The sequence below is a fragment of the Callospermophilus lateralis genome, chromosome 8 (assembly GCF_048772815.1).
Source record: "Callospermophilus lateralis isolate mCalLat2 chromosome 8, mCalLat2.hap1, whole genome shotgun sequence".
NCBI classification, from domain to species: Eukaryota; Metazoa; Chordata; class Mammalia; order Rodentia; family Sciuridae; genus Callospermophilus; species Callospermophilus lateralis.
The window spans coordinates 37,634,578-37,660,548 of record NC_135312.1 but is presented as its reverse complement, the minus strand read 5'-3'; the positions used below and the strand labels follow the sequence as shown (position 1 = coordinate 37,660,548).

The 25,971-nt window shown below is 39.2% G+C and overlaps 1 protein-coding gene across 1 annotated transcript in view; it reads left to right on the top strand.

Annotated features, from left to right (window-relative positions):
• The window catches only part of Tec (tec protein tyrosine kinase), a 103,615-nt gene that overhangs the window by 25,281 nt on the left and 52,363 nt on the right, over positions 1–25,971 (top strand). The window contains exons 2-3 of the mRNA XM_076863899.1: positions 7,237–7,309; positions 8,530–8,715. Of these exons, the coding sequence (XP_076720014.1) occupies positions 8,578–8,715 (138 nt within the window). The 5' untranslated portion in view covers positions 7,237–7,309; positions 8,530–8,577. The remainder of the gene's footprint in view (positions 1–7,236; positions 7,310–8,529; positions 8,716–25,971) is intronic.

Sequence of the window (25,971 nt, the reverse complement as noted above, 5' to 3'; positions counted from 1 at the left end):
TATCACTTATTTAAGTAAATTTGATTTTCAGAATTTCACACAGCATTGGAAACTTGGGCATTGATTTATTTGTAGAAAATGATTTCTCAACTCATGTAATTTTCAGACTATATTGGCAAAATGTAATATTGAAATTTAGTTCAGATAATATTACAAAGGGAGGAGTTTCTAGCTTGAGGAGTTTAATATGTCAGGGAAAGTTTATGAGTAACCCAAATTTATTTTCTTTGGAGAAGATTGTACAAGATTGGGGGTAATGGGAAATGGAAAATTGTATAAAATACAATGTTTCTGTTAAAACCTTTAAACAATTCTGAAAGTTCTGTGTAACTGTTCCTCAGTTCCCTAGTGCCCCAAAGGATCCCAACATGTTTTTTTTTCTTTCTAAAGGTTTTTAACTATGTGTACAGAATAATTTTTCCTCTCTGGGGGTATATAATTTTGATCCTAGGATTGAATCTAGATAGAAAGATTATTCTAGGTAAATTTTATTTTCACTTAAGCCATGTGCTTGGAATGTATCTAGTCCAAAAAGTGAATAATATGTATAATTAAAAGTCAATTTTTCTGTACCTAACACTATTGCTTTTCTCTTTAATTTCATCCCTGCATTAATAAAATACTCAAAATTAAAATTCAGGTGGAGTTTAAATACTCAAACTGAATACTCAAAACTCACTGTGAAACTTGGGAAAACGAAATAGTAAACACATGCCTTTTTAAACCTTTATTTCCTGTTGATGATTCAGATTAAAATTAAACAAGTTTGAAAAGAATCTCTGTCTGCATTATATCAGGACGTGGGTGTTAAGATCAGAACATTAGCATCTACGTTGATTCACGTGTTGGCATATCTCTAGCCATCTGTTAAAATTCTGTTCTTGTGTGTTTTCCTCATTGCCACGTCGTGGGCAATACTCTGAAAAGGGGCCGTTGTTTCCTCTTCAGTGATTATAGACTGGTGATTATTAGGTCTGGCAGTGATTCCAAGATAATTCATGAATGTCAATTTGATCGCCCTTTCCAGAGTGCGGGGTTGCTGTTTTTAAATCAGTCTTTCCCGTGCTTCTCCAGAGCAAAGATCATGTCTTGTTTAGTTTCGTAATCACCCAAATGCCTCATGCCTGGCTCCTCCTATATCATGGGAATGCATATATATGTCAGAATGAATGAATGAATGTCAGAATGAATGCCGGGAACTATTCCTGTGGACCAATTGGCTCATGAACTGAAAATTGTGAAAAGATGACTTGAGTGGAGAAGAGGAAGTATTTGAGAGAGGGAAGAAGGTCGACAGGGATTAGAGAAAATGAAATGAGAATGGTGTAGTCAAGAAGGTGAAGTCTATGTCCCCGTTATCTATTGCTGTGTGAGAAACCACCCTGAATTTGAAGGCACCATGAGCAGCCGCTTTAGCACACTCATGGATTCTCTAGGTTAGCAACTGGACAGGGCACAATGGAGATGTGTTGTCTGTGCTCCACAGAGTCTGGGCTTCTCTTGAAAAACTTGAATGGCTGGGAGGGACTCAAATGAGTGGGGACTGGAATCGTCTAAAGTTCTCTCACTCGTATGACTGGCTCCTGGGCTAGCATGATTTGAAGGCTGGGTTTCACTAGAATTTGGCACTAGAACATCTGCGTATGGTTGCTCCGTTTGGTGTGGGATTCACTCAGTATGGTGGCTGGGTTCCAACAGGGAACCAAAGGACCAGAGGCTCAAAGGAACTAGGTGGAGCTCCTTGGCTTCTATGACCTAGGCTCAAGGGTCACATAGTATCACTTCTGCTGTAGTATATTAGTTGAAGGGGCCACAAACCCACTCCGATTCCAAGGGAGAGGACATAGACCCTGACTCTTAATGAGAGGAATGAGTGTCAATGAACTTGTAGCTATATTTAAAGACACCAGCCAGATAATGACAATGATGGGTAGAGCAAAGAACAGAAGAGTGTGGTTATCAGTTCATTTCATCACTGGGGGGACAGAGGAAAATGTCACTGGACATTTCCAAACAATAGTTAGATTGGGCTGATGTCATGACACTTTTGAATAGTTTATAATTTTTATTTTTTTTATAAGTGATGGGTGAGATATGTTTCCTATAGGATTAGTATTTTACCAGTTTATTTATTTTTTTCTTCTTAGATATCAGGTATGTAAAAGCTTACATTTCAGTTTTGGAAATTCTTTATTTGCTAAGAATCATACAGCCTAGCAGTAAGGGTAAAAATATCTCTGGTCAAATTGGCCACCTCATTCTAGTGTGCTGAGTTGTGACGCTGACCTTTGACGGTCTTTTCATTGATTCTTTTATAAGAAGGCTGCAGTTTGGACAGACTCACTTTGCCTGACAGCCCGCTGGACTTTGGTACTTGGTCAGTTTGTGCAGAATTTCTCTCGTCTTATGCTCTACACTTGAAAACCAAACTTTGGGTTCCATGAAATTTGATCAGGGAAAAGGGAAGGAAATAACGTAGAGGGAAGAGAGGAGTTATCACAAGGACAGATGTTGCATTAGACTGTGGGTTTATTTTTGGTGGCTAGAAACCACACATTCCTGTTTTTCAGAGGGTGTGTGTGTGTGTGTCACATTACAATGTCATGAGGCTTCAGGCTGCTTCACAGAGTCACCGGATCCACTGGAAGGGCTTTGCTAGGTACAGTGGTAGTAAGGATGCTGGAGGAAGGGAGCCCGCCTATTTTTCCTCCTTTTATTTGCCTACTACCTTGGTTCTTTCCTCCCCTCCCTCCCTTCTCTCCTTTCTTTCCCCTTTTTCTATTCTTTTTCTTACTGGTTCCAAAGGGTTCCATGACTGGGACATGCAAAACCAAGTATTTTAAATACTTTTTATTGTGGAAAAAATTCAAAGATAAGTGCAAATAGGAGAGTATAAGGAAGCCCTTGTATTTGCCACTGAGCTTCAGCACTTATGGCATGAACAGTTTTATTTTGTTTATATTCCCACATACCCCTCATCAGATATGGAGCAAAGCACAGACAGTAAAATTATATGTAGATTTTCCAGTGTGTATCTCTAAGAGATAGGAACTCTTAATAATATAATCATGATGTGATTATTCCCCACCTCCACTCTTAACTGTCAAATAACCTTTAATTATGTTAATATTATCAAACAGATTTTTACCAGCTGCTAAGAATTGGATCTGATTTGTCTCCAAGGGTCTATGTGTTGGGAGCTTGATCTTCAATGTGGTGATGTTGGGAGATGAGACTTGTAATTGGTGGGGCCTAGTAGGAGGACCTTAGGTCATCGGGGATGTGCTGTCACACAGGTTAAGGTGGTTCTTGTGAGGGAGTTGTTGTGCAGGCCTGAGCCTGACCACTCTTTCATGGTGAGATGTGATTGGTTGCTCTCAAATGTGCTCCTGCTATTACCATCCACCGGGGTGTGACACAGCTGAGAACCAGAACCAGACCCATGGGTACCTTGCCCTGGAAGTTTCAAAACTGTGAGCTAAGTAAACCTCTCTTCTTTCTAAAGTTAGCTACCTTAGGCATTTCATTATAGCAACAAAAAGCTGACTAATACATGAGCAAATATTGATACCATCAATATGCAGTTAGTATTCAAGTTGTCAAGTTGAGTATAGGTGGCAGAATATTGCCACTTAAAGTGAATCCACTTAAATTTCACAGTAAATAGTAAGAGGAAAAGAGAAAGAAAGAACTCTGTATGATTCAAGTTTATCCTGAAAAGTAAGTAGAAATATGTTTATCTCATAATCAACCCTGTTTAGATTGTAGTTGCTAATCCTTAGAATAAAGAGTGAGTCACAAGCATACATTAGAAGAAAGATAGTTTCTTCAACAAATAGTGCTGGGAAAACTGGAAATCCGTATGTAGCAGGATGAAATTGAACCCCTGTCTCTTACCCAGCACAAAACTCAATTCAAGGTGGATCAAAGACCTAGGCATTAGACCGGAGACCCTGTGCCTACTAGAAGAAAATGTAGACCCAGCTTCCTCAACAAGACTCCTAAAGTGCAAGAAGTAAAATTAAGAATCATTAAATGGGATGGTGTTAAACTAAAAAGCTTCTTCACAGGCAAAGGAAAATAACCAAGAGTGTGAGGAGAGAGCCTATAGAATGGGATAAAATCTTTGCCACCTACACTCAGAAGAGCATTAATTATAAATAATTTAAAATTATATATAATTTATATATATATATATATAAATATATAAGGAATTCAAAAAACTTAACCAAAAAAAAAAAAAAAACCACAAAAAAACCCATCAATAAATGGACAAAGAAACTTAACAGGTACTTCACAGATGAAGAAATATGATCAGTCAGTAAATATATGAAAAAATGTTCAACATCACTAGCAACTAGAGAAATGCAAATTAAAATGACACCGAGATTTCAACTCATTCCAGTCAGAATGGCAATTATCAAGAATACAAGCAATAACAAATGTTGGCAAGCGTGTGGGGAAAGAGGTACACTCATTCATTGCTGGTGGGACTGCAAATTGTGCAGCCACTATGGAAAGCAATATGGAGATTCTTCAGAAAACTTGGGAATGGAACTACCATTTGACCCAGTTAACCCACTCCTTGATTATACTCAAGGGACTTAAAATCAGCATACTACAGTGATGCGGCCACATCAATGTTTATAGCAGCTCAATTCACAATAGCTAGCCAATCTAGATGTGTTTCAGCAGATGAATGGATATAGTAAATGTGGTAAATATTCACAATGGAATATTACTCAGCCATAAAGAAGAATGAAATTGTGGCATTTGCCACTAAGTGGATAGAACTGGAGACTATCATGCTAAGTGAAATATGTCAGTCCCCACAAACCAAAGGCCAAATGTTCTCACTGATATGAGGATGCTGGCTCAAATAGGTGGAGGTGGGAGAGGGAGTGGGGAGGTTCACTGGATTGAACAGGCAGAGTCGGGGGAAGAGAGGGGGATGGGAATGGGAAAGACAGTAGAATGAATTGGTGATAACTTTCATTTGTTCATATATGAATACACGACCCGTATTACAGCCACATCAATGTTTATAGCATTATAGTTCACAATAGCCAAGCTATGGCACCAGCCTAGCTGCCCTTCAACAGATGAATAGATAAAGAAAATGCAGTACATATACACAATGAAATACCACTCAGCCATAAAGAAGAATGAAATTATGGCCTTTGCCTGTAAATGGATGGAAGTGGAGACTATAATGCTAAGTGAAATAAACCAATCCCCCCCGAAAAACAAAGGCTGAATGTTCTGTCTGATATGTGGATGCTAACCTACAATAATGGTGTGGGGGGTGAGAACAGAAATTTATTAGATTAGACAAAGGGGAATGAAGGGAAGGAGAACAGAGGAAAGACAGTGGAATGAATCTGACACAATTTTCCTATAATAATCACAAACTACCTTTTTTTTTAAATGGAATTTCAGGAGAGAATCAAGGTGAATGTTTGCACTGAACATCCATCTTTAGCTAGAAGTCTACAAGAGGAGATTTGTCCTTCATTTACATCCCTGTGAACTTTAATAGTTTGCTTTGGCCAGGATTGTGCATTGACAATGATCTCAACAGCGGTGCACTTTAATTGTGTGGTTTAGAATGGAGAATCCTTTCCTTGGAACCAGGAGTCTTTGTTTCTAGTCTTGGTTTGTGTTACCTTTCTACTGAAGTGATATGATTCGATTTAAGACTATTTATCTCTCACATAAATTAGATAAGGTGAATCCCACTCCCCCGCAGAGCATGCAACGTGAAATCTTTTTTCCTGTCCCTGATGTTGAGACCTTTTGCTTCTAGAATTGAAGATAAGCCACACCCTAGTTATCCTCTGGGCCTTCCAAAAGCCTGCCTTTCATTTGGTAACTGTGGTGTTGCTCACTGGGTTGGAAACCCCACGTTGGTGTGAGGCCTGTTTTCCAGAGCATAGCTTACTTTTCCTGGCAGCCTTTCTTGTAAGTAGTCATTTCTATCTTGCACTGAATGTGTGTCGCACAAAGATGATAAGGTAATTTCTAAAGAAGTAGCATTTGCATGCCAACAGTTTCACAGGAAAACAAAATAGAGTAGTAGAATCTTAATATGGAATAAGACCAGCCACCTTAGAGCCGAAGAGAAGAAGAGCTTTGCTCTGAGTACTCAGGACAGCTCATTGGTTAATGCGTTCATGACTTAACTGCTTATTGAGAGGCTACTGAAAATACCAACAGAGGTAAAAAGAAATGCAAGATCCCAGTTTCTTCATTTAGATAGTGATGCTCAATCCTACTTGTATATATCATCCTGAGGTCTAGAGCTCACCCAAGACCCATGAAGGTAAAAAAGGAGGGTGAGGAGTGGAGCCAGGACATCAATATTTAAAAACCAAAACCAAAACACTGTTTAAGTGATTCTGGTGTACCCTTAGATACTTTTGGGAGCCTAATAACTAGTTGAAAAATTAAAACACGTATTGTTAGTTGGCTTTTCGTTGATGTGACCAAAATATCTGACAGGAACAACTTAGAGGAAAAGTTTGCTTTGGCTCACATTTTCAGATGTCTCAATCCTTGCAAAGCTGATTCCATTGCTCTGCGCCTAAGATGGGTAGAACATCATGGTGTAAGAACACAGCTGGAGGAAGGAGAAAGGGGCAGGGGTAGGGACATCTGTAGACCAAGGCCACATCCCCAGTCACCTACTTCCTGCAGCCGTGCCTCACCTGCCTACAGTTACCACCCAGTAGTCCACTCAGCTGTCAGTGGTTAATTCAGCAAAATCCACTGATGAGGTCAGAGCCCCAATCATTGCCTAAAGTCCGCACCTCTGAACCTTGCTGTATTAGAACCATGATTCCAACACATGAGCTTTTGGGGACACTCCACATTCAAACCACAACATGTACATTAATTACTACAGACATGAAAGAACATGATGCACTCTATGATGAGTGAGAGGTGACTGGTACAGAAATTGGAAGGTATTGAATCAATCAGAGTCTCGGGAAGGACTACATGAAGGAGTCAAGTTTTGAGTTGGTAGAATTTTCATAGATGGAGAGAGCAGAGTCAGCAGAATTTTCTAGGTTAGGAAATGAATGCTGCAAGAGGAGTCCTTAGAGATTAACTGGCTATTTTGACTGAAGTGTGGCTTGTTTGGGGAAGAGTGGAAGTAAAGATTAGATGTCAGGTTGCAGCCATATTGTGGACAGTCTCCAGGGTCAGACTAAGGAGTTTTTGTTTATCCTACAGGTGTTGGAGAGACAGTGAGGATTTCTGAAATGGCATGATGAATCTTTGAAGACGGCTTCAACAGGAATTCGGGGTATGTTGTTTGAATAAAATAAGGCAAGAGCCTGGGGAAAGGAAGGCCGGTGGGGCAGCTGCTGTCATGGTTGAGGTGTGAGGATGAACTGCTCTGAGTGAGGAAAACAGCAGTAGAGTGTAACAGCCATTCACATTTGTGTAGGATTTTCATAATAAGTTTTTTCCCCACATCTCATTTAAAACTCACAAACCTTGTGGTATTTCCCTCCATACTTTATAAATGAAGCACCTGATTTTCAGAGGTTAAGCTATTGTAAAGTAACCTTAAAAAACCCCGAAGAGCCTGATTAGATGGATGGCCATTTGGTGGCAGAGAGTTATCAGATTGGGTGGGAGGATGATAGAGTCCCTCAGTAGACACTGGCTCTGCTATCAAATAGCCACGTAGTGCTCTTCATGTGACTCCTTTTTCCTCAATGCAATTACTTCTTGAAAGGGTGCATTGGAGACAAGGGAAGAAAAGACTGTCATTAATTCAGTTTATCTCAAATAAAGATCTTTGGGCCTTTTCTGAGTATCTTTAGGCCTTCAGATTTAAATTTTGTTGATTATTATAGGACCTGGCATAGGTATGGACAGTATTGAGAGATGGACTCCCTTATAAAGGACTGAGGACCTTCTTATCCAGGTGGACTCGGTTTAGCTGTGATTGAGTGGGCTTCCTTTCTTTTATGATTGAGGCAGGAGCCAGAGGGAAGGGAATTGTGGAGTATGGTAGTGTAGACACCTAGTCACTATGGCCCTGGTGACTAGGGTGCTGGGTGGAGCTTCCACCCTTCTCAGAGTGTGAATTGATTTTCCACTGTGCGCAATTCACTTTGTTCAAGAGCCTGTGATGTTTATGTGGTCCTCTGTTTTACCTACCAACATCTTGAGACAATTCAGCGCCAGCCTCAACAAACACTTACATAATGAAATGGATTTTGCCATCTGAGATTTTTGTACCTTGCAATCAAATCGAAGAAGAGTGTGCTAGAGAGCCAAGGGATGCTGGGGAAAACAAAAGAGGTTTTTCTTATGAAATGACTGGGCAGGGTGGAGAGTAGGGTAGGAGATGAGGCTGAGCCTTTTTGCCCTGGTTATTCTCAATCCAGGCTCAGAGGATAACATTCATGGGTTCCGCGAGGGTGAGGGAAAAGCCTATATTGGTAGTCTGAAATGGCAACATCCTTGTGTAATTAAAATGTCACATTTTCACTGTTTATTTTCTCACGTTAGAACACTGGGATCTTCAATGGCAGCAGAAGGAGTGATCAGGAGACCGAGATGAATTTTAACAGTATTCTAGAAGAGATTCTCATTAAACGGTCCCAGCAGAAAAAGAAGACATCACCCTTAAACTACAAAGAGAGACTTTTTGTACTTACGAAGTCCATGTTAACCTATTACGAGGGCCGAGCGGAGGTAGGAGACATCACAGCAATATGTTGCCGCTTTCCGTGTGGATATGACTTGTTACACTACTCTGCTCTCTGGTCTCATGGCATGAGCAGTGGGACGATGAAGTTAAGGTTATGAATTGTTTTCATTTGAATGTGAAAGCTGGAATTTAGCATGTGAATAGAAATTACATGTCTGTTATATTAAATATAGGCCTGTGACATATTGATGCTCATTTTATAACAAACTACTGAACAAATGGGCCAGAGAAAGTAAATTCCTTTATAAGTTTTAGATCCTTATGGATTAATTATCTATATTGTGCACTATTTCCCACAAATCATCAAAGTCTTTCTTAGCAAACATGTACTCTGGGTCCTTTGCTTCATAATAATGTTGCTTCATCATTAAATAGAAGCTACTTAAAACTGGTTAGTGATTTGGTGGTCCTGAAGTTGACCTAAAGCAGAAATGTTCAGCTCTTTTCATGATAAGCAGCTACTGCCAAGTTCCTGTGACAGGAGCAGGGAGGGGCAGCTAAGAAACCCGGCCAGGGAGCATGTGCTCCAGGAAGGCCGTGCTCACCAGCCCCTGACTTTTCCGTTTGCTTCTGCTTCTGTTTCCACCTCTGAATGGGGTGCGTGAATGAGTAGTCATCAGCCCACTTTTTGGCTCTTGACATGTTGGGAATGGCATTTTCTAATACTGCCAAGGTCCTCTCTGCTAGAAATATTTTTGGCTTTTAGGGAGTGGCTGGGGACCGGGTTTCTTCTTGGTTGGCCACATGCTGCTGTGCGCTTGGTTACAGTGGGCACTTGGTGATCCTGATGTTTGGTTTTGGTTCTGCTTATTTCCTAGAGTACCATCCTCAGAAGTTGATTGACTTGTTCTGTTTTCGTTTTGCTCCCACTGATTTCTCTATGGCTGGGTTCCCCCAGTTCAGACAGAATTGTGTTGTTGCTCATAAATGGTCTTCAACTCTGTTGAGTTCTGCTGTGGCTTGTCATTGTGAGATTATTCAGTTTCACATAGACCGTAGTCTCTTAACCCTAAATCCCCAAAATGCTAAAATCCAAAACCTCAAAAACTCTTATTTGCAAAAGCATGCCTTAGTGGAAGCCAGTTTTTGTCTATATCCTATTCATCGTGAATATTTGTGTGTGTGCATACAGAAATGCGAATAGTGTTTGCGTGGGACTGTCTCAGTCCCTGTGTTATGTAATGTGTGGTACGTGTGCTATATTATATTTATTAAATCTGAAAAATTCAGAAATATGAATCACTTTAAAATATAAAGCAGATTTTAAGGGAAACATTCACACGTTTTTGCTGTGTGGTAAAGATCTGTTATAATTTGAATCTTATATAGTAAATTGAAGGAGAAAATAGAAGCGTAGCAGTGAACGTGGTAAATGTGGTTCTTTTCTAGCTACAAAGCCTCAGAAACCTATATTATCTGCTTAGAAATATGCCTGATAGTATTAAAACACATTGTAATTGTTAATTTACTTTGAAGATGATTGCTTTATAGTTGTCCCTTCATATTTATGGGGGATTGGTTCCAGGCACCTGCCTCTGATACCCAAATCTTCAGATGCTCAAACACCTTCTATAAAGAAAGAGTAGGTGCCTATAACCTACCCACATCCTGAAATATGTCAAATCATCTCCAGACTTACTCATAATACCTAATACAATGTATGCTTTGTTAATAGTTGTTATACTGTATTGTTTAGGGAATAATGACATGAAAAAAATAAAGTCAGTACATGGTCAGTGGAGATGCAGCCTTTTTCCCCTGGATATTTTTTGTGTGTGCTCAGTCACATCTGTGGATGTGGCTCCTGCAGATGTGGAGGGCTGACTGAATGAAGTTGAAAGTGCACTTCTTGCTTTGTCTGAAGCATGGTGATTCCTCTTACTTAGATCCCAGCCTTACCCGCAGGGAGAACCAGAAAGGATCAAACGAGGTGGTGTCCAACATGTGAAATCCCACTTCAAATACCTCGGGTCAGATTCCTTCTCCTTCCTGATCGCTGCTGAGTGGTCCAGAGATCCTAGTGCCATTGGCTTAATTCCTGCCTATCTTTCACTCTTCTGGAACTACTGGGCACTTCTATCCTCCTGTTTCTTTCCTCTTAGCCTGACATTCATTGGTGACCTATTGCTCCAAGTGGTTGTAGAGTTGTTTGTTTCTCACAGTTAAAAATAAATAGCTGTCAATATTTTTAAAAACTAAGAATTTTAAGATAAGAGTCGTAATTCTTGAAATAACATCAATTCTGACTATTCTGGGCTAATTCTCACATGATGGCTTTCAGCCTGTCTTCTGGGTGAGCTCATAGCACGTCACTACTATGTTTCTTTCCCATTTTGGTGAATGTGCTCAGTTGTCTGATTTCTGGTGACAATCTTCTGGTTTTCATCTCCCTAGCATTAGAAGTGACGATTCAAAAAGTGCTATGAGGTGGGCACTGCATGAGAATCTGGAGGAGTTGTAAAAATAATATTTTGTTAAAGATGTAAGACTCTAGAAATGAGTTTGAAAAAAACTTGGAAGCTATTTGGGGTTAAAATAAATAGTCTAGAGATGTTTAAGTTGTTCATAGTTGTCCTATTTTTTTTTTTTTTAAGCCAGGAGGCTGTCTGTTGATCCAGTAGCTATGATTCCTAGGTCTTCATAGCAATCAAGTGGTTACTAGTATTATGTTAAAACTCTCAGTCAATCATAATGGCAAACAGATATCCACCCCATCCTTATTGTCTGGACCCCATCTCTTTCAACATGACGACAAGAAGCTGTTATTATTGAAATGCTTCTAATAGGCATACTGCCTATTGTGCTTTTGGAAGTATACTGAGAAGTTCTGTTCTGGATGACAAGATATTTCCTGAAAATCTGTGTTCCAGTGACTACATTGGGTCATTCTTCAGTTTGTCCTCCTTTGTTTTCTGGTGGTTATTTAATTAGCCCTGTGTTTCCATACATTGAAACGAACTGAAAAAGATCTTCCTGACAGCTGTTGTTTGATCTTACTCATAAAAACACAGATCAAAGGGTCATGGAGGTTTTGCAAGTGATGTTGCTTTGTAATTGTGGAACTAAATGACCCATGGGATAGGCCATTTGATGTTCCATTGGAGGTTCCATGTAATACTGAGATGGAAACCAGGGAGGAGCAGGACTGGAGTTTTATCAGGAAAAAGACCAACTGGATAAAGACGAGAAAAAAAAAAGTAGAGAGATATCTATATGTTGACTTGCTGAATAAAATAAATTTCAAGTAGTATGTAAACTGACCACCGTTATTTGCTAGGAAATTAGGATATATATATATATATATATATATATATATATATATATATATATTTTTTTTTTTTTTTTTTTTTTTTTTTTGTATCAGGGATTGAACCCAGGAGAGCTTAACCACTGAGCCACATCCCCACCCTTTTTATTTATTATTTTGAGATAGGGTGTAGCCAAATTGCTGGACCTTCCTAAGAGGCTGGCTTTGAACTTGCAGTCCTCCTGCCTCAGCTTCCTGAGCTGCCTCAATTACAGGCCTGGGCCACTGTACCCAGCAGGAATTTTTATAATTGGACTTTGATGGTCTTAGTTTGGTTGGTTTGTTGTCTGTAATACTGCCCCAGTATAGACTCTGGCAAGTAGTTTAGAATATCAAAGGAATAGGTTGACTAGTAGTATCAGGCATTCTGCCTCACAATGTTGATTCGTTATGAGGACTCCTAGATCCTAATATTTAGTCCTACTCAGCTACGATTTATTATAGTGAAGGATGCAAAGCAAAATCAGCAAAGTGAACAGGAACATGGGGCCTGATGCAAGCATCCAATTGTCTTTTCCTGATGGAGTAACAAAGGATGTGCATTTCTGTCCAGCGTTGAATTCTGACAATTATAAGATCTTTGCTGAGGAAGTTTATTAGAGGCTCAGTGCCCAAGTGTTTGTTGGGGACTGGTCACATAGACACCCTCTGCATAGAATATACCAAAACTATAGACTCTGGAAGGAAAGTAGATGTCCAACATAAATACTTTTCTTGTACTCTTGAGGCACAGTGAGAATACCCTTATCAGTATTGGGAATGGTGGGACCCTGCCAAAGTCCAAGTTGCCGGATACCAACTTCAGCTGTTATATTAACTGTTTCCTGCACATTAGTTATAAAAGTGATACGACTTATTGAACACTAACTACAAGCCAGCTGCAGTGCTAAGTATTTGACATATAATTTCCTTTATTTCTCTAAGCAATGCTATATTAAGTCTTTTTAGACTTTATTTCAAAATAAGGGACTGAGGCATAGAAAAGTTAAAAACCTGCATAACATACACCAAGCAAAAAATTACATACACACGTAAGAAATTGCAGGGCTATTCTTTAAAGCCTATCTTTGAAACCACCTTGATATTCCAGGGAAAATTGGGGGTGGGTGGTTATTACAGCTCTCCAGAATATAGATAACATTTTATTTGAAAACTTTTGAGAATAGTTTTATTTATTACTTTCATTATGACTTTTTTTTTTTTTTTTTTTTTTTTTGGTAACAGGGATTGAACTCAGGGGCACTCAACCACTAAGCACATCCCCAGCCCTATTTTGTATTTTATTTAGAGACAGGGTCTCACTGAGTTGTTTAGTGCCTTGCTTTTGCTGAGGCTGGCTTTGAACTCATGATCCTCCTGTCTCAGCCTCCCGAGCTGCTGGAATTACAGGCGTGTACTACTGTGCCCAGCTTCGTTATGACTTTTTAAAACTTTCTTTTTTGTATAGGAAAAGTTAATACCAAACAGGTCTTTTGTCCTCTTTCTACTTCTAATTGGATGTTCTAGGATAATCTTCTTCACTCTGTATAGTTTAAAAATTCCTTTCATATATATGTATATATATAAAATGTATATATATAGTTATTCAACTCCAAAACACATCTGATCTGCTACCAAATCTATATATGTAACATATATGTGTGTATGTGTGTGTGTATGTATATATATATACATATATAAATATATATGCTTATCTATATATATAAAAGGAGATATATTAAGTGAATTGGCTCACATGATTGTGGAGGCTGAGAAATTCTGTGATACGTATGCTGTTTGCAAACTGGTGACCCTGAAAAGCCAGTGATATACTAATTTAAGTCCAAAGGCCATAGCCAGGGAACCAATGATGGAAATCCCAGGGCAAGAGCAGAAACTGATGGGAGGGGGTGTCTCAACTCCATAAATGAGGGAGGAGAAAGGCATAAATTCCTCTTTCTTCTACCGTCTGTTCTGTTTAGGATCAAATGATGACCACACATTGAGGAGAGCCATCTACTTACTGAGTCCATCAATTCAGATGCTACTCTCATGTGCAAACACCCTCATAGACATACTGAAAAACAGTGATTATCTGGGAACCTTGTTAACATATAAAATTAAGCATCACTTTGAAAATTCTCTTTCCTTCTGCTGCAGTTTATTACAGTCCCCAATTCCATCTTTTAGGTGGATTACTACCTTATCTGGTTCATTTCTTGAATTATCATCTTTGATTCATCCAGACGTCAGAGAGATATTGAAAAGCTATAGCTTCTCTATGATCATGTTAAAATGCCTTAACTTGGAAAACAAAGTGCTTTATGCAGTTTTTCCTCTCTTTCATCTCCCTCCATTCTCAGCTATCTTTTGTTGTGTTGTTGTTGTTGTTGCTAACCTGAAATTGCTCTTTCACATTTTGCCTTTGCTAACATTGCCCCGTCTGCTCCCAGTGACATACTTCTCTGCCTGTGTGCCAGGATCCAACCATCTACACACTTACTATTATCTATTAACACCCTGGAAATCCCTCATATTTCTATAGGGTCGCCTGGTCATATTAGGGTTGTTTTCTTGACCAGTTCCAGGAACCTGGAAGCTCTCAACCATGCAGAGATGAAAGTCTACCAGGGTTCTGAAATGATCTGATATTACTCTCTTAGTTGTATCCTTGGATTAGGTGGATGCCCAAGTGGGAACCCCAAACTTACAGGGCCCTCCTGAAGTTTTGTATCTTTCAGTAGTTTCTTAAATTTTGGGGAGTTAATGTGGGGTGGAAAAAAAATAGCTCCTTTTGCTTCAGGGTAGTTGGAAGCATTAGCATCAGACTTTAGAGGTTGACAGGAAGTTTACCAGTTTGTAAAAAGCAGTGTTCTCAATATCATAGTGTCTTCTCTCTGAGGATTATATTCTAAGACCCCCAGTGGATGCCTGAAATCATGGCTAGCACCAGACCCTATACATATTTTTTCTATATATAAATACTTACAATAAAGTTTAATTTATAAATTATGCACAAGTGATTAATAACTAATAGTAAAATAGAACAATTATAAGAATAAATAATAAAATTGCTAGTATTGCTACTGTTGCCTCAGGGAACATTATTAAGTAAAATAAGTGTTACTTGAACACAAGCATTCACTGTGATGCTGTTACTGTGGATCTGGTACCCAAGTTGCCTGCTAATTGACTAATGGACCTGTAGTGTTGGACACAGGATGATTCATGTACTTAGTGGGATAGAGTAAGACAGCTTGAGATCTCATCACATTACTGAAAATGGTATGAAGCTTAAAACTTATGAGTTGTTTTTTCTAGAATTTTCATGTAATATCTTTGGATCGTGGTTAATAGCAGGTAACTGAGATCTTAGAAAGCAAAACTGTGACTAACTGAGGGACACTGTAGTCCATGGACAGTACTTTGGTTAATGTGTGACACGACTTTTTCTGGCTCTAAAAATTCTCAACTGTATTATCCCAAGAAAACTCATTTTCTCATCAGCACTTAAGCCACTTAAGAAACTATTTGTTTCTGAAATAAGGTAGCACGAAGAACTTCCTTTTAATGTCTCAATTTCTTCCATCTCTTTTCCCATTTCTGATTTATACCTGTCTTCTTATTCTACTCTCTTGGATCCAACATTTCTTATCCTTTATCACTCAAAAAGGCTAAGATACCATGTTTCAAATCTAAGGGTCTGATTTATCTCTTTAATTTTTCAGGTTGTCTATCTTCATTCAATAAATTAATACTCACTTTTTTTTTCTTAGGAAGCTGAAGTCTATGTAAGATAGTTGAAGGGAGCAATACCATTCCCTTCATCCACTCTCCTGATATTTTTTGCTAACTTTGAACTTTGCTATAGTTTCAAGCATATAGAAAATTTACAATAAGAGCATACAGAACTTTTAAGTAATGATTCTATTTTTTCCCCCAGAATTGTTTGAGAGTTAAGTTGCAGACATTGTCGCCTCCCCTTTTACGACTAAATAGGTCATTGTGTGTTGTCTGAGTACAAGGACATTCTCTTTTATAACCACAATTCAGTGATCAATATCAAGACGTTTAATCTCAGTCCATAGTCAAGTTTCATTTGTGGTCCTCTTTTCCAACCTCCTTCCTTCTCTATCCCCAAGTCTGGGATCTAATTCATGATCACACATTGCATTTAGTTAGTCAAGAAATAAAGTTTTTTTAAATGTTCATAGTGAGAGGAAGAGAAATATGTGGAAGTGTGCTCTTCTTTGTTCTATATTATAAAATGCCAACTATATTGTGAATCCCTAGTGATTGCATGTGAGAGTCTCCAAACATGAAATCTGATTTAAAAATTGCTCTGTGTCCTCTATTTTCTTACTCTTTTTCTCATGTGTATCATTAGAGACTGAAGATCCCCTTCCCAACAAAAAATTATTTTAGCATGATCCACTAGGATGAGTAAAATTCACCAATTTACTAATCTCTCACCTCCTCACTTTCTAGTTTCAACTTTTTCTTTTGTATTAAAATAGTTGTTAGGTACATATGGCTTTTTATGGAGAACAGTATAGTATATGTAATCCTTTAAATCAAGAGAGAAGTTTACTCAAAGGTTTGATTCTCCTGCAACTTAAAAGTAGAAGCAATAAAAATATTCTTGATCTTAAAAAAAAAAAAACACTCTTGGATCTGGCTGGATAGTTGTGTTCTATTTACTGATTATTTGTAGGATGAGGAGAGATACAGTGGCTATAAGAAAAATCAGCCTTTTTTCTCAGAAAAGTTATCATCTGCTTTATTTTATTCATAAAACTTGGCTTTCAGCAATTTTTAGTGATATCAACAAGACAAATTTCCATCAAAGTTTTATTTAGCTATTTTTCCACTGAATGTATTCAGAAGAGTGCGTTGTAGGCAGGGAAAGCAAATATGAAGAGATTGGTTCCCAGAAAGATTGGGAAGTGGTCTCAGAGCTGAAATAATCAGTGTTTATACCCATCCCTCCTTTTCCACTTGCTTATTTGAAGGAAACTTGCCTTAGAACTATATGCAAGTTCTTGAAAAAACTTTTTAAGAACTGTCATATTTGACATTGTGATTTATGTAAATTGCATTTTATTTCTCTGCAATACCATAAAGTACTGGGCTGAAGATTCTTAGTAGCTTCTTTGAAGCTACTTCTTATAACTAGTAGTTTCTGTTAAGTGTTTATTGATGATAGGTATGGTGACACTTATCCTGGAAGACAGTTTAAAAAGAAATTGAATTATATGAATGGAGGAAGCTTTGGTGGCAAAAGTACAGGAAAAAAGTACTTTTTAAAAAAAAATTTCCTGGGAGTGGAGGTAGGAAGGGATTGGGGAAGGTTTCTACTTGACCTTCCAAGAGTTAGAGTGTGAGCAGTGATAGACACAGAGCCTATGCTACACAGAGGGAACAGTTCATACAGTGACCCTGAGTGAAACTGGGCTCAATGTGTTTGTGGAGTGTTTTGCTCCCAGACCTACATAGGTTTATATAACTGATAATTACTCATAAAAAGTGGTGATTGATTTGTTAGTAATAAAGAGGAATCACACAATTTTAGAGTTTCAAGAGACTTTGAAGAAATACCTCCAGATTTTTTTTTACTTATGGAAATTGAGGATAAGGAGATGATTTGCTCTGGGCCACCCAGTAGCTGATTGCCTATACTGAAACTTATATCCGGATGTTCCTAGATTAGCCTCTGCACTTGCATTGCTTCAGTTCTGGAAAGGTAAAGGTTCTATTCAACTTTAGATAATGTGGTGGTTGTGATTATAATAGATACCATTGGGCTGGGGATGTAGCTCAGTGGTTGATGACTTGCCCAGCATGTGTGAGGTCCTGGGCTCCATCCCCAGCACCACAAAAAAGAAAAAAAAAAAAAAAGTTGATTAATTGCTAGCAGATCTAATGACTGTTAAGACCCCTGTGCTCAAAAACACTTGACACTTTCCTACCTTTGAAGCCTTGTTCCTGCAGTGTACGACAGCTCTCCAGTTATGGGAGTTCCATCTTGGGTCCTTTTAAGACCTTGGAGATTCCCCTGGTTGTAAATGGCTTGCCCTTTCTAAGTTACTCTCCCATCTGTATGCATTATTATTACTGCCTTTTTTCCTCATCAACTATCTGAACATAATAATCTTCTTGAGGCCCATAATTGTTGCTTCATAATTTAAACATACTATACCCTGCCTTGTGCCTATTAACTCGAGAAAGTTTTTGTTGGTAATGATTACAATGCTAATGATTAGTAAGAATTTAAAGTGATCAAAAAGATCATTAGATCTTTGTGGGAGTGCTTTCTCATGTAATTTTGTTTCATTTTTTTTTAATAAAAAATTTTAGTTGTAGGTGGATACAATACCCTTATTTTATTTACTTATTTTTATGTGATGCTGAGGATCGAATGCAGTGCCTCATACATGTTAGGCAAGCACTCTACAACTGAGCTACAACCACAGACCTTCATTTTGTTTTTTGAGGAGATGCATTATTTAAATTTAGACATGAAAGTATATTCACTTAATGTTTATTAGTATTAATCACTCCCACAAAGTAAAAGGTGGACATTGTTACCAGCAACCAGAATAGAATCTGTTAGAAGAGATCATGTGGCAATCTGAGAAAGTGAAACAACATTTTGAGGTGTTTCTAAGACTATTTCAGATGTGCCAGCTCTTAGCCATTGGTTGATACTGGTTAGAGACACGTAGAACATAATGCACAGATTGGGGCCTAGAAACACTCGTGTTACTCAGGAATTGATCTAGTAGAATTAATTCTTTTAACTCTATTAAGAGGACCAATGGTATAGAATAGAGGACACAGAGATCAATCCACAAAATTACAATTATCTTATATTCGATAAAGGGGCTAAAAGCATGCAATGGAGGAAGGATAGCATCTTCAACAAATGGTGCTGGGAAAACTGGAAATCCATATGCAACAAAATGAAACTGAATTCCTTTCTCTCGCCATGCACAAAAGTTAACTCAAAATGGATCAAAGACCTTGATATCAAATCAGAGACTCTGCGTCTGATAGAAGAAAAAGTTGGCTCCGATCTACATATTGTGGGGTCGGGCTCCAAATTCCTTAATAGGACACCCATAGCACAAGAGTTAATAACAAGAATCAACAAATGGGACTTACTTAAACTAAAAAGTTTTTTCTCAGCAAGAGAAACAATAAGAGAGGTAAACAGGGAGCCTACACCATGGGAACAAATTTTTACTCCTCACACTTCAGATAGAGCCCTAATATCCCGAGTATACAAAGAACTCAAAAAATTAAACAATAAGAAAACTCTATTAAGAGAACTCTTAGCATTATTAGCTTTGAGTTTTGTGTATTGTATTTCTAAAATGAATATTAAAGTTTAATGATGATGATTTCAGATAAAAAATAGTTATATCCTATTACTAAAGCTCTTCCCTTCCCTTTAAAAATTTTTAAACTTAGAAAACTAACATTTGCATGATTCTACACTGGTAAACACCTGAAAAGAAAGATTGCCGAATAAATGAATTAAATCAACAAATGAGTAAGAGGTTTCCGTGAAATCTCTAATGATTTCTAAAAGATTGTGGGGAGAAAATTTTTCACATTATTCTAGTTCTATGAGAACACCTTTTCACTCTCTGTCTTTATTCCAGGTGGTCATAAAGATATAGTGGGGTAGTGGCTCAGCGGTAGAGCACTGGCCTAGCAAGCGCGAGGCCCTGGGTTTGATCGTCAGCACCACATATAAATAAATAAAAAGAAAGGTATTGTGTCCGACTACAACTAAAAAATAAATATTAAAAAGATATAGCTGTTCCTTAAATTTATTTGCCACTGCAAAAGTAACATGAATGTGTAAATCCTTGCTCACGAGATTGCAGCCTAGTAAATTTTGCTCCTTCTAGAAGCTTGTGTATATAATTTCCGAGGAGAAGAGACACCATATACTGTAATTTGTAGTATGGGAGGCAGCCCCTTTGTTTTAGTTTATTCTTCATTTGTACAGCAGAGAGAGAGCAAGTATGCCAGGGACGGAGAAATTAAAAGATGAATGGTCCTGGCTTCCTTAAGCTCCTAGTCGGATTTTGCTGAATCTCTGCCTTTCTGGGCTCATGATGGCTTACTTTTTCTTATGCTGCCTCCACTCTGCTGCGAAGGTGGCCCTGAGACTTGGGGTTCCTGTTTCTTATCCTGTGTACCCATGTTGTTGGCCCTCACTGTGCATTTCTTGATCATCCAGGACTCAGCCTCACTGACCTTTGGATTTCAGTTGGGTGGTGGTGGGGGCCATTGCACCTATTGGACTTCCAGACTTCCTTCTGTTCTTAAAATGTACCTAGATTAGATTCCAGATCATGTGTATTTGCAAATAACCCACAAAATTTGTCCACTGTCTGTTTTATAAATGAAGAAACCAGGGGACAGACAATGTCAGGTGCCTTCGCATTTGAGTACGTGCCTCAAGATGCCTTATCGTTCTGGTGAGTGTGCTATCTGTTAAACCGCACTGGGTAACTTCCCACACAGGGGACTTCCTTCAACAGTAACTTCACTGACCACCTCCATGCTCACGTTTCCTTCCTCCTGGCTGCTTTTGGCCTTATATGTCAGACGTTGAAGAGGCTGTTCTTTTACCAGTTGTAAGTTCTTTCCTTACTGTGTCCCTTTGAGGTGAGGGGAACCCAATGCATTTCAAGGAAATTAGAGTTCCCTGGCCATTAGCATTTACTCTGTTGAAATACTTATTTAGACACTTTTTCCTTTTAGGTTTTCTGACTTTTCTTGGTTTATTTTTTATAAGATATCAAATATGTTTTCTGGATCAAACCTTTGTACTTGGTAGCTTATCTAACTCTCTTAATATATTTTACTTATTGTGGTAAAATACACATAACCTAACATTCACCATTATAGCCTCTTAAAAGTGTACAATTCAGTGGCATAAAGCACCTCATAATATTGTATAAAATCACCACTATCTAGGTGCAGAACTTTTTCATCAACCAAACAGAAACTATCCTAGTAGGTCGCCAATTCCTCATATCTCCCAGGAAACCATTAACCTATTTCCTGTCTTGAATCGGACTGTTCTGGGTATTTCATAAACATAAAGTTGTACACATGTTACCTTTAGTGTCTCTGGCTTCTCCCACTGAGATGCTCTTCATGGGTGTTGTGGCATGCATCATCAGCACTTCATTCTTTTTTATGGCTAAATACTCCACTGGGATGTATCATAAATATTTTGTCATGTTGATAGGTATCTGGGTTGTTCCCACGCTTTGACTATAGTAAATAGAGCTGCTATGAATATTCATGTACAAGTCTTTGTGTGGACATATGTTTTCATTTCTCTTGGGTATAGGAATTGAAATTGCTTTGTCTTTTAACTAACTTTAACCTTTTAGAGAACTGTTTTTAAAGCAGCTGTGCTATTTCACCTCCCCACTGGTAGTGTATTAGGGTACCAGTTTCTCCAAATCCTGCTTCACTTTTGTCATTCTTGCTGTCATAGAGGGTATAAAGGGGTAGCTCATTGTGCTTTTGCCTTATTATCCTTAGGATAATAAGGTTGAGCATCTTTTCCCTATAACTTAATTCTTTTTAAAATGCACGTAGGCACATCCTTTTTTTTTTTTTCATTCTCTAGATGAAGGGAACAGTGGCATCCAAGTAAATGTTCAGGAACTGGGAGGAGCCCTGATTTTTAGTTTGCCAGTTTCCATAGTGTAAGTACTCCCACCGTGTCAGATTACTGGTATCCAGCATAACATGGAGCCCAGCAGGATCTCATGAGCTGGCTAACTCCTGCACACCTGTGGGAGGGAGGGAGGAATGGGTGTGATAAGCTTCTCTGGGGCTGCCTGGTTTTGTGCAGATGGGGCACTGTGAAACTAATAGGGGATGCCATTTGCATGTTACTTTAAGGAGAAAAGGATACAGTTTTTATTATCTACCACTTACTCTTTACCACAGTCTTCTGAGGAAAGTTGTACTATTTTATTTTCAGAAAAATCTAAGGTCTGGAGAACTTAACTAGCTTAATGATTTACAGCTACTAAGGGTCAAAGTTGGGACTTAATCAAAGTCTTTCTTACTCCAGAGCTCATTCCAGTTCGCCCACTGTTTCAGGGGTTGGGCAGCTCCAAGACCATTCCTGGGTTCTGTGACTTGCTAGGAAGAGACACAAGATTTAGTGTATAGTTGTGCTTATGATTATCATTTACTACAGTGAAAAAATGCAAAGCAAAATCAGCAAAGGGGAAAGGGATCTGGGGGAAATCTGGAAGAAGCCAGGTGTAGTCTTCCAAGAGTCCTTTTCCAGTGGAGTCACATAGCATGGGACTTGCTTAAAACCTCCAGCAATAAGCTGCAACAACATGTGGAATATTGCCTGTCTTCCCCATGTGAAACTTACTAGAGAGTTGGTGTCCCGGGTTTTTTTATTGAGGACTGGTCACATACTAGGCACCCTCTGCCTAGTATGCACCCAAATTCCAGGCTTCCAGAAGAAAAGCAGGTGTTTCAGTATAAATCATTAAAAAACAAAATAAAACTGTTTAGGCTCAGTGGGAATGGTAGGCCCTTTCCCAAATCCAGGTTCTCAGATGCCAAAAGGTCAACTTTGAAAAGGCAAATAGACCTTTCTAAGAACAGCAGTCCAGGCCTGCTATGTTAACTGTTTTCTGCTCACTGGCCAAATGTAAAAATAGGAAAGCAGACTGAGAAAGGATGGAGCCCATGTCTGTTTATCATTTTCTCCCCCTTCCCCCAAAGTGTGTGCAGAGAACTTGATGGAGAGTGAGTTTCTCATAATGGGTCCTGAGTGGTGTAGATCCTCACTGAGACACAGCTCCTCTGTGTCTGTGAAGTAAGTGCCTTTGTGCTTGGAGGTGTCTCTCAGTTCGCCCAGGACTGCTGTCCTCCAAACAGTGATGAATTATGAGTTGCTTATCCTGCGTGCCTTGGCATAGCTTCATAATCCCGGCCCTGACTTCTCAGTGACTTTTCTGTTTTCAAAGGCCTTTGTATGAATACATTAGAGTATCTAAGCTCTGCTATTTGTGTTTTCAGTGGAAATAGTGGTTCTTTTGTTCCACAGCCCCAGACACCTTGTCTCAGACTCACTTTTACATGAGTGAACTTTGACTAAAAGTGGAACTGTTTCTTCCGGCTGGCCACCTTGGTGTCTGGGTCACATGTTGGGGCCACACCGTCCTTTGTTCTCATGCACAGGGGCTGACTGAGTTGTCTGCGTGTATTCAGTTATCACAGGCACTTTCCAGGGAGTTCTGCTGTCACAGTTCTGGGAAGGAGCAGACCATTGCTACCACAAGCTGATGATAACCTAGGTTCCTTTTATGCTGAGTTCCTATGACAGACTGACGAAAAGAAAAGAAAACATGAACAACTTTACTTTTTTTTTTTTTTTTGTCTGAAGAGTTCAGTCCATTCTCTCCAGTGAAGTAAAACATTGTTTTCCCATCTGTCTTTGCTTAGTTATTTTTCCATTACTTTCTTTAAGGTAATGGCCAGCACTGGTCTTCTTTAGAGTTGGGAGAAACATGTTCTAACTAATGCAAGAAGCACTGATTCTAACCTCAGGTGACCCACTTTCAGATCCTGGGCTCCGGCACTCACTAGCTTTTATGAGACCAGACAAAAAGCAACCACTTTGTGCCTCAGTTTCCTCATCTGTAAGATGGACACAATAATAGTCTCCATAATAGCCCTCACTGGGCTGCACGGGGTTGTTTAAAGTGATGCATCTAAAAAGGTGCAGTAAATGAACCTGGCATGGAGTGGGGCTTAAAGAAAAGCTAATAACATTGCTGTTGCTATGAACTCTCAGGATATCAAAATCATTCTTCCCCCCGCCCCTTTTGATAGCAGAGATTGAACTCAGGGTTGTTTAACTGCTGAGCCACATCCCCAGCCCTCCTTTTTTCAAAAATCTTAAATTCTGAGACAGGGCCTTGCTAAATTGCTTAGGGCCTTGCTAAATTGCTGAATCTGGCTTTGAACTTGTGATCTTTCTGCCTTAGCCTCCTGAGCTGCTGGCATTACAGGTGTGCCCCACCGTGCTCGTCAGAATCCATTCTTTTTGATTGCTGATACTGATTTGAATAAATAAAATTCCTTACTCTCGACTTCACACTCCTTTAAAACTTTAACATAAGAACGCTTCATTTTAGTTAATTATGTAATATTTTTACTCAGCAATAAAAATCTTAAGATAATTATTTGAAAAAAGTTAAAGTGTGGCAGGTGACAGCCTGTCCACCTTAAATCAAGCCACAATGCTTTGCATTCAGGCAGCCTGGGGCTCCACCCTTGACTCTCCCTGATGTTGTGAGCTGAGCAACCACTGACCTCACACTTGGTTGTTGGGGGGAAAGAGAATGATTTATCTTCCCTTCACTTGGCAGGGAGACCCTCCATAGTCTCCCCCGCCACCAGCTTGTCTCAGCAGGTGGAGGCCAGGTACACGAAAACTAAATGTACGTACCTGTTCATATTCTTTTAAAAAGACTTTTCCTGCCAGGTGTGGTGGTGTGCACCTGTAATTCCAGTGGCTTGGGAGGCTAAGGCAAAAGGATCATAAGTTTGAGGCCAGCCTCAACAATGTAGTGATACCTCACCTCAAAAATAAAAAGGACTGGGGATGTAGCTCAGTAGCTGTAGCTCAGTGCCCTTGGGTTCAATCCTTAATACAAAAAAAAAAAAAAAATTTCCTCCCCTGTGCAGATGATAAAAACAAACCAATGGCTGCAGTATAGGTCTACTTCTTATTTGTGCTTGTTCTGCTTATTTATGTTGTGATTTTTCAAAGCCACAACTCTTAAGGACTTTATTTTCACATATTGTTTGCTAATACTTTATTTTAATAAACCTTAAAACCTTCACACACACACACACACACACACACACACACACTCCTCTCCAGACTTGGAACATTTTGCTTCATCTCTTTCTCTCTCCTCTTTCTTTCCCCTCTTACCCTGTCCTCCTCCAAGCTTGTGTTCCCTCCTCTGGGATCCTGCCTCCTTGCTCTTAAACCCCTGCCTCTTTGATGGCCTCAGCCCTTCTTGGTGCAGTAGACTGTTGGCAGGTATCTCCTCCCGTGAACTCCACGGTTTTCCTGCTTCTCTTCTGACCGCTGACTTCTTCCTGTCTCCGTCAAGGACTGCTTTTTCTCTGCCCACCTTTCAAATGTGGGTGTTCCTTTTGGCTCCTTCTCACTGGGCAGTCACCTCAGGAGATCCTGTGGGTGTCTTTGGTTGGCATCCACATGCTGATGACTTCCCCAGTCTCTCTTTCCAAGCCCCATCTGGTCTGAGGTCTGTGAGTGCTCACAGGCATCTCAAATTTTAAATGTGTGAAATGAAATTCAAGGTGTCCCCCACCCTCACCCCTTCTAGCTCTAGTAATTGATATCAAGATCTATCCAGCTGCTTGTGTCAGAAACCTGAGGTTCTGGCTAAGCTTACCCTCGTTCTCATTGCTCTTATATCTAAACCCTCATCTGATTGACTGATTTCACCTTCTAAATATATTTTAGTCCTTCCATTTCCCTCCATCTCTACCACCACCATGATCCAAACTACCAATACCTCTTTTTAGGTGAAGATAGTAACTTCTTTATGAGGATTGAGGTAGGCTACATACCACACAAAAATCCCTAAAAAATAGTAATAAAAAATAGAATTTTCTTCTTTCTCAGTGTACGGGATGGGAGTGAAAACTAGAGGCAGACTGTGCAACTTGTGCAGAACAAGATCCAAACTAGGGATCTTGACTGTTGTCCTTCCCTTCCATTATCCTGGCCTATATTTTCTACTGTCTAGGGGTGCTTGGTTCATTGTCTCCATTCAGCAAAAGATTGAGGAACAGGACACAGAGATAGCAAGCAAGCAGAAGGTTTATTGCAAAAGTGACA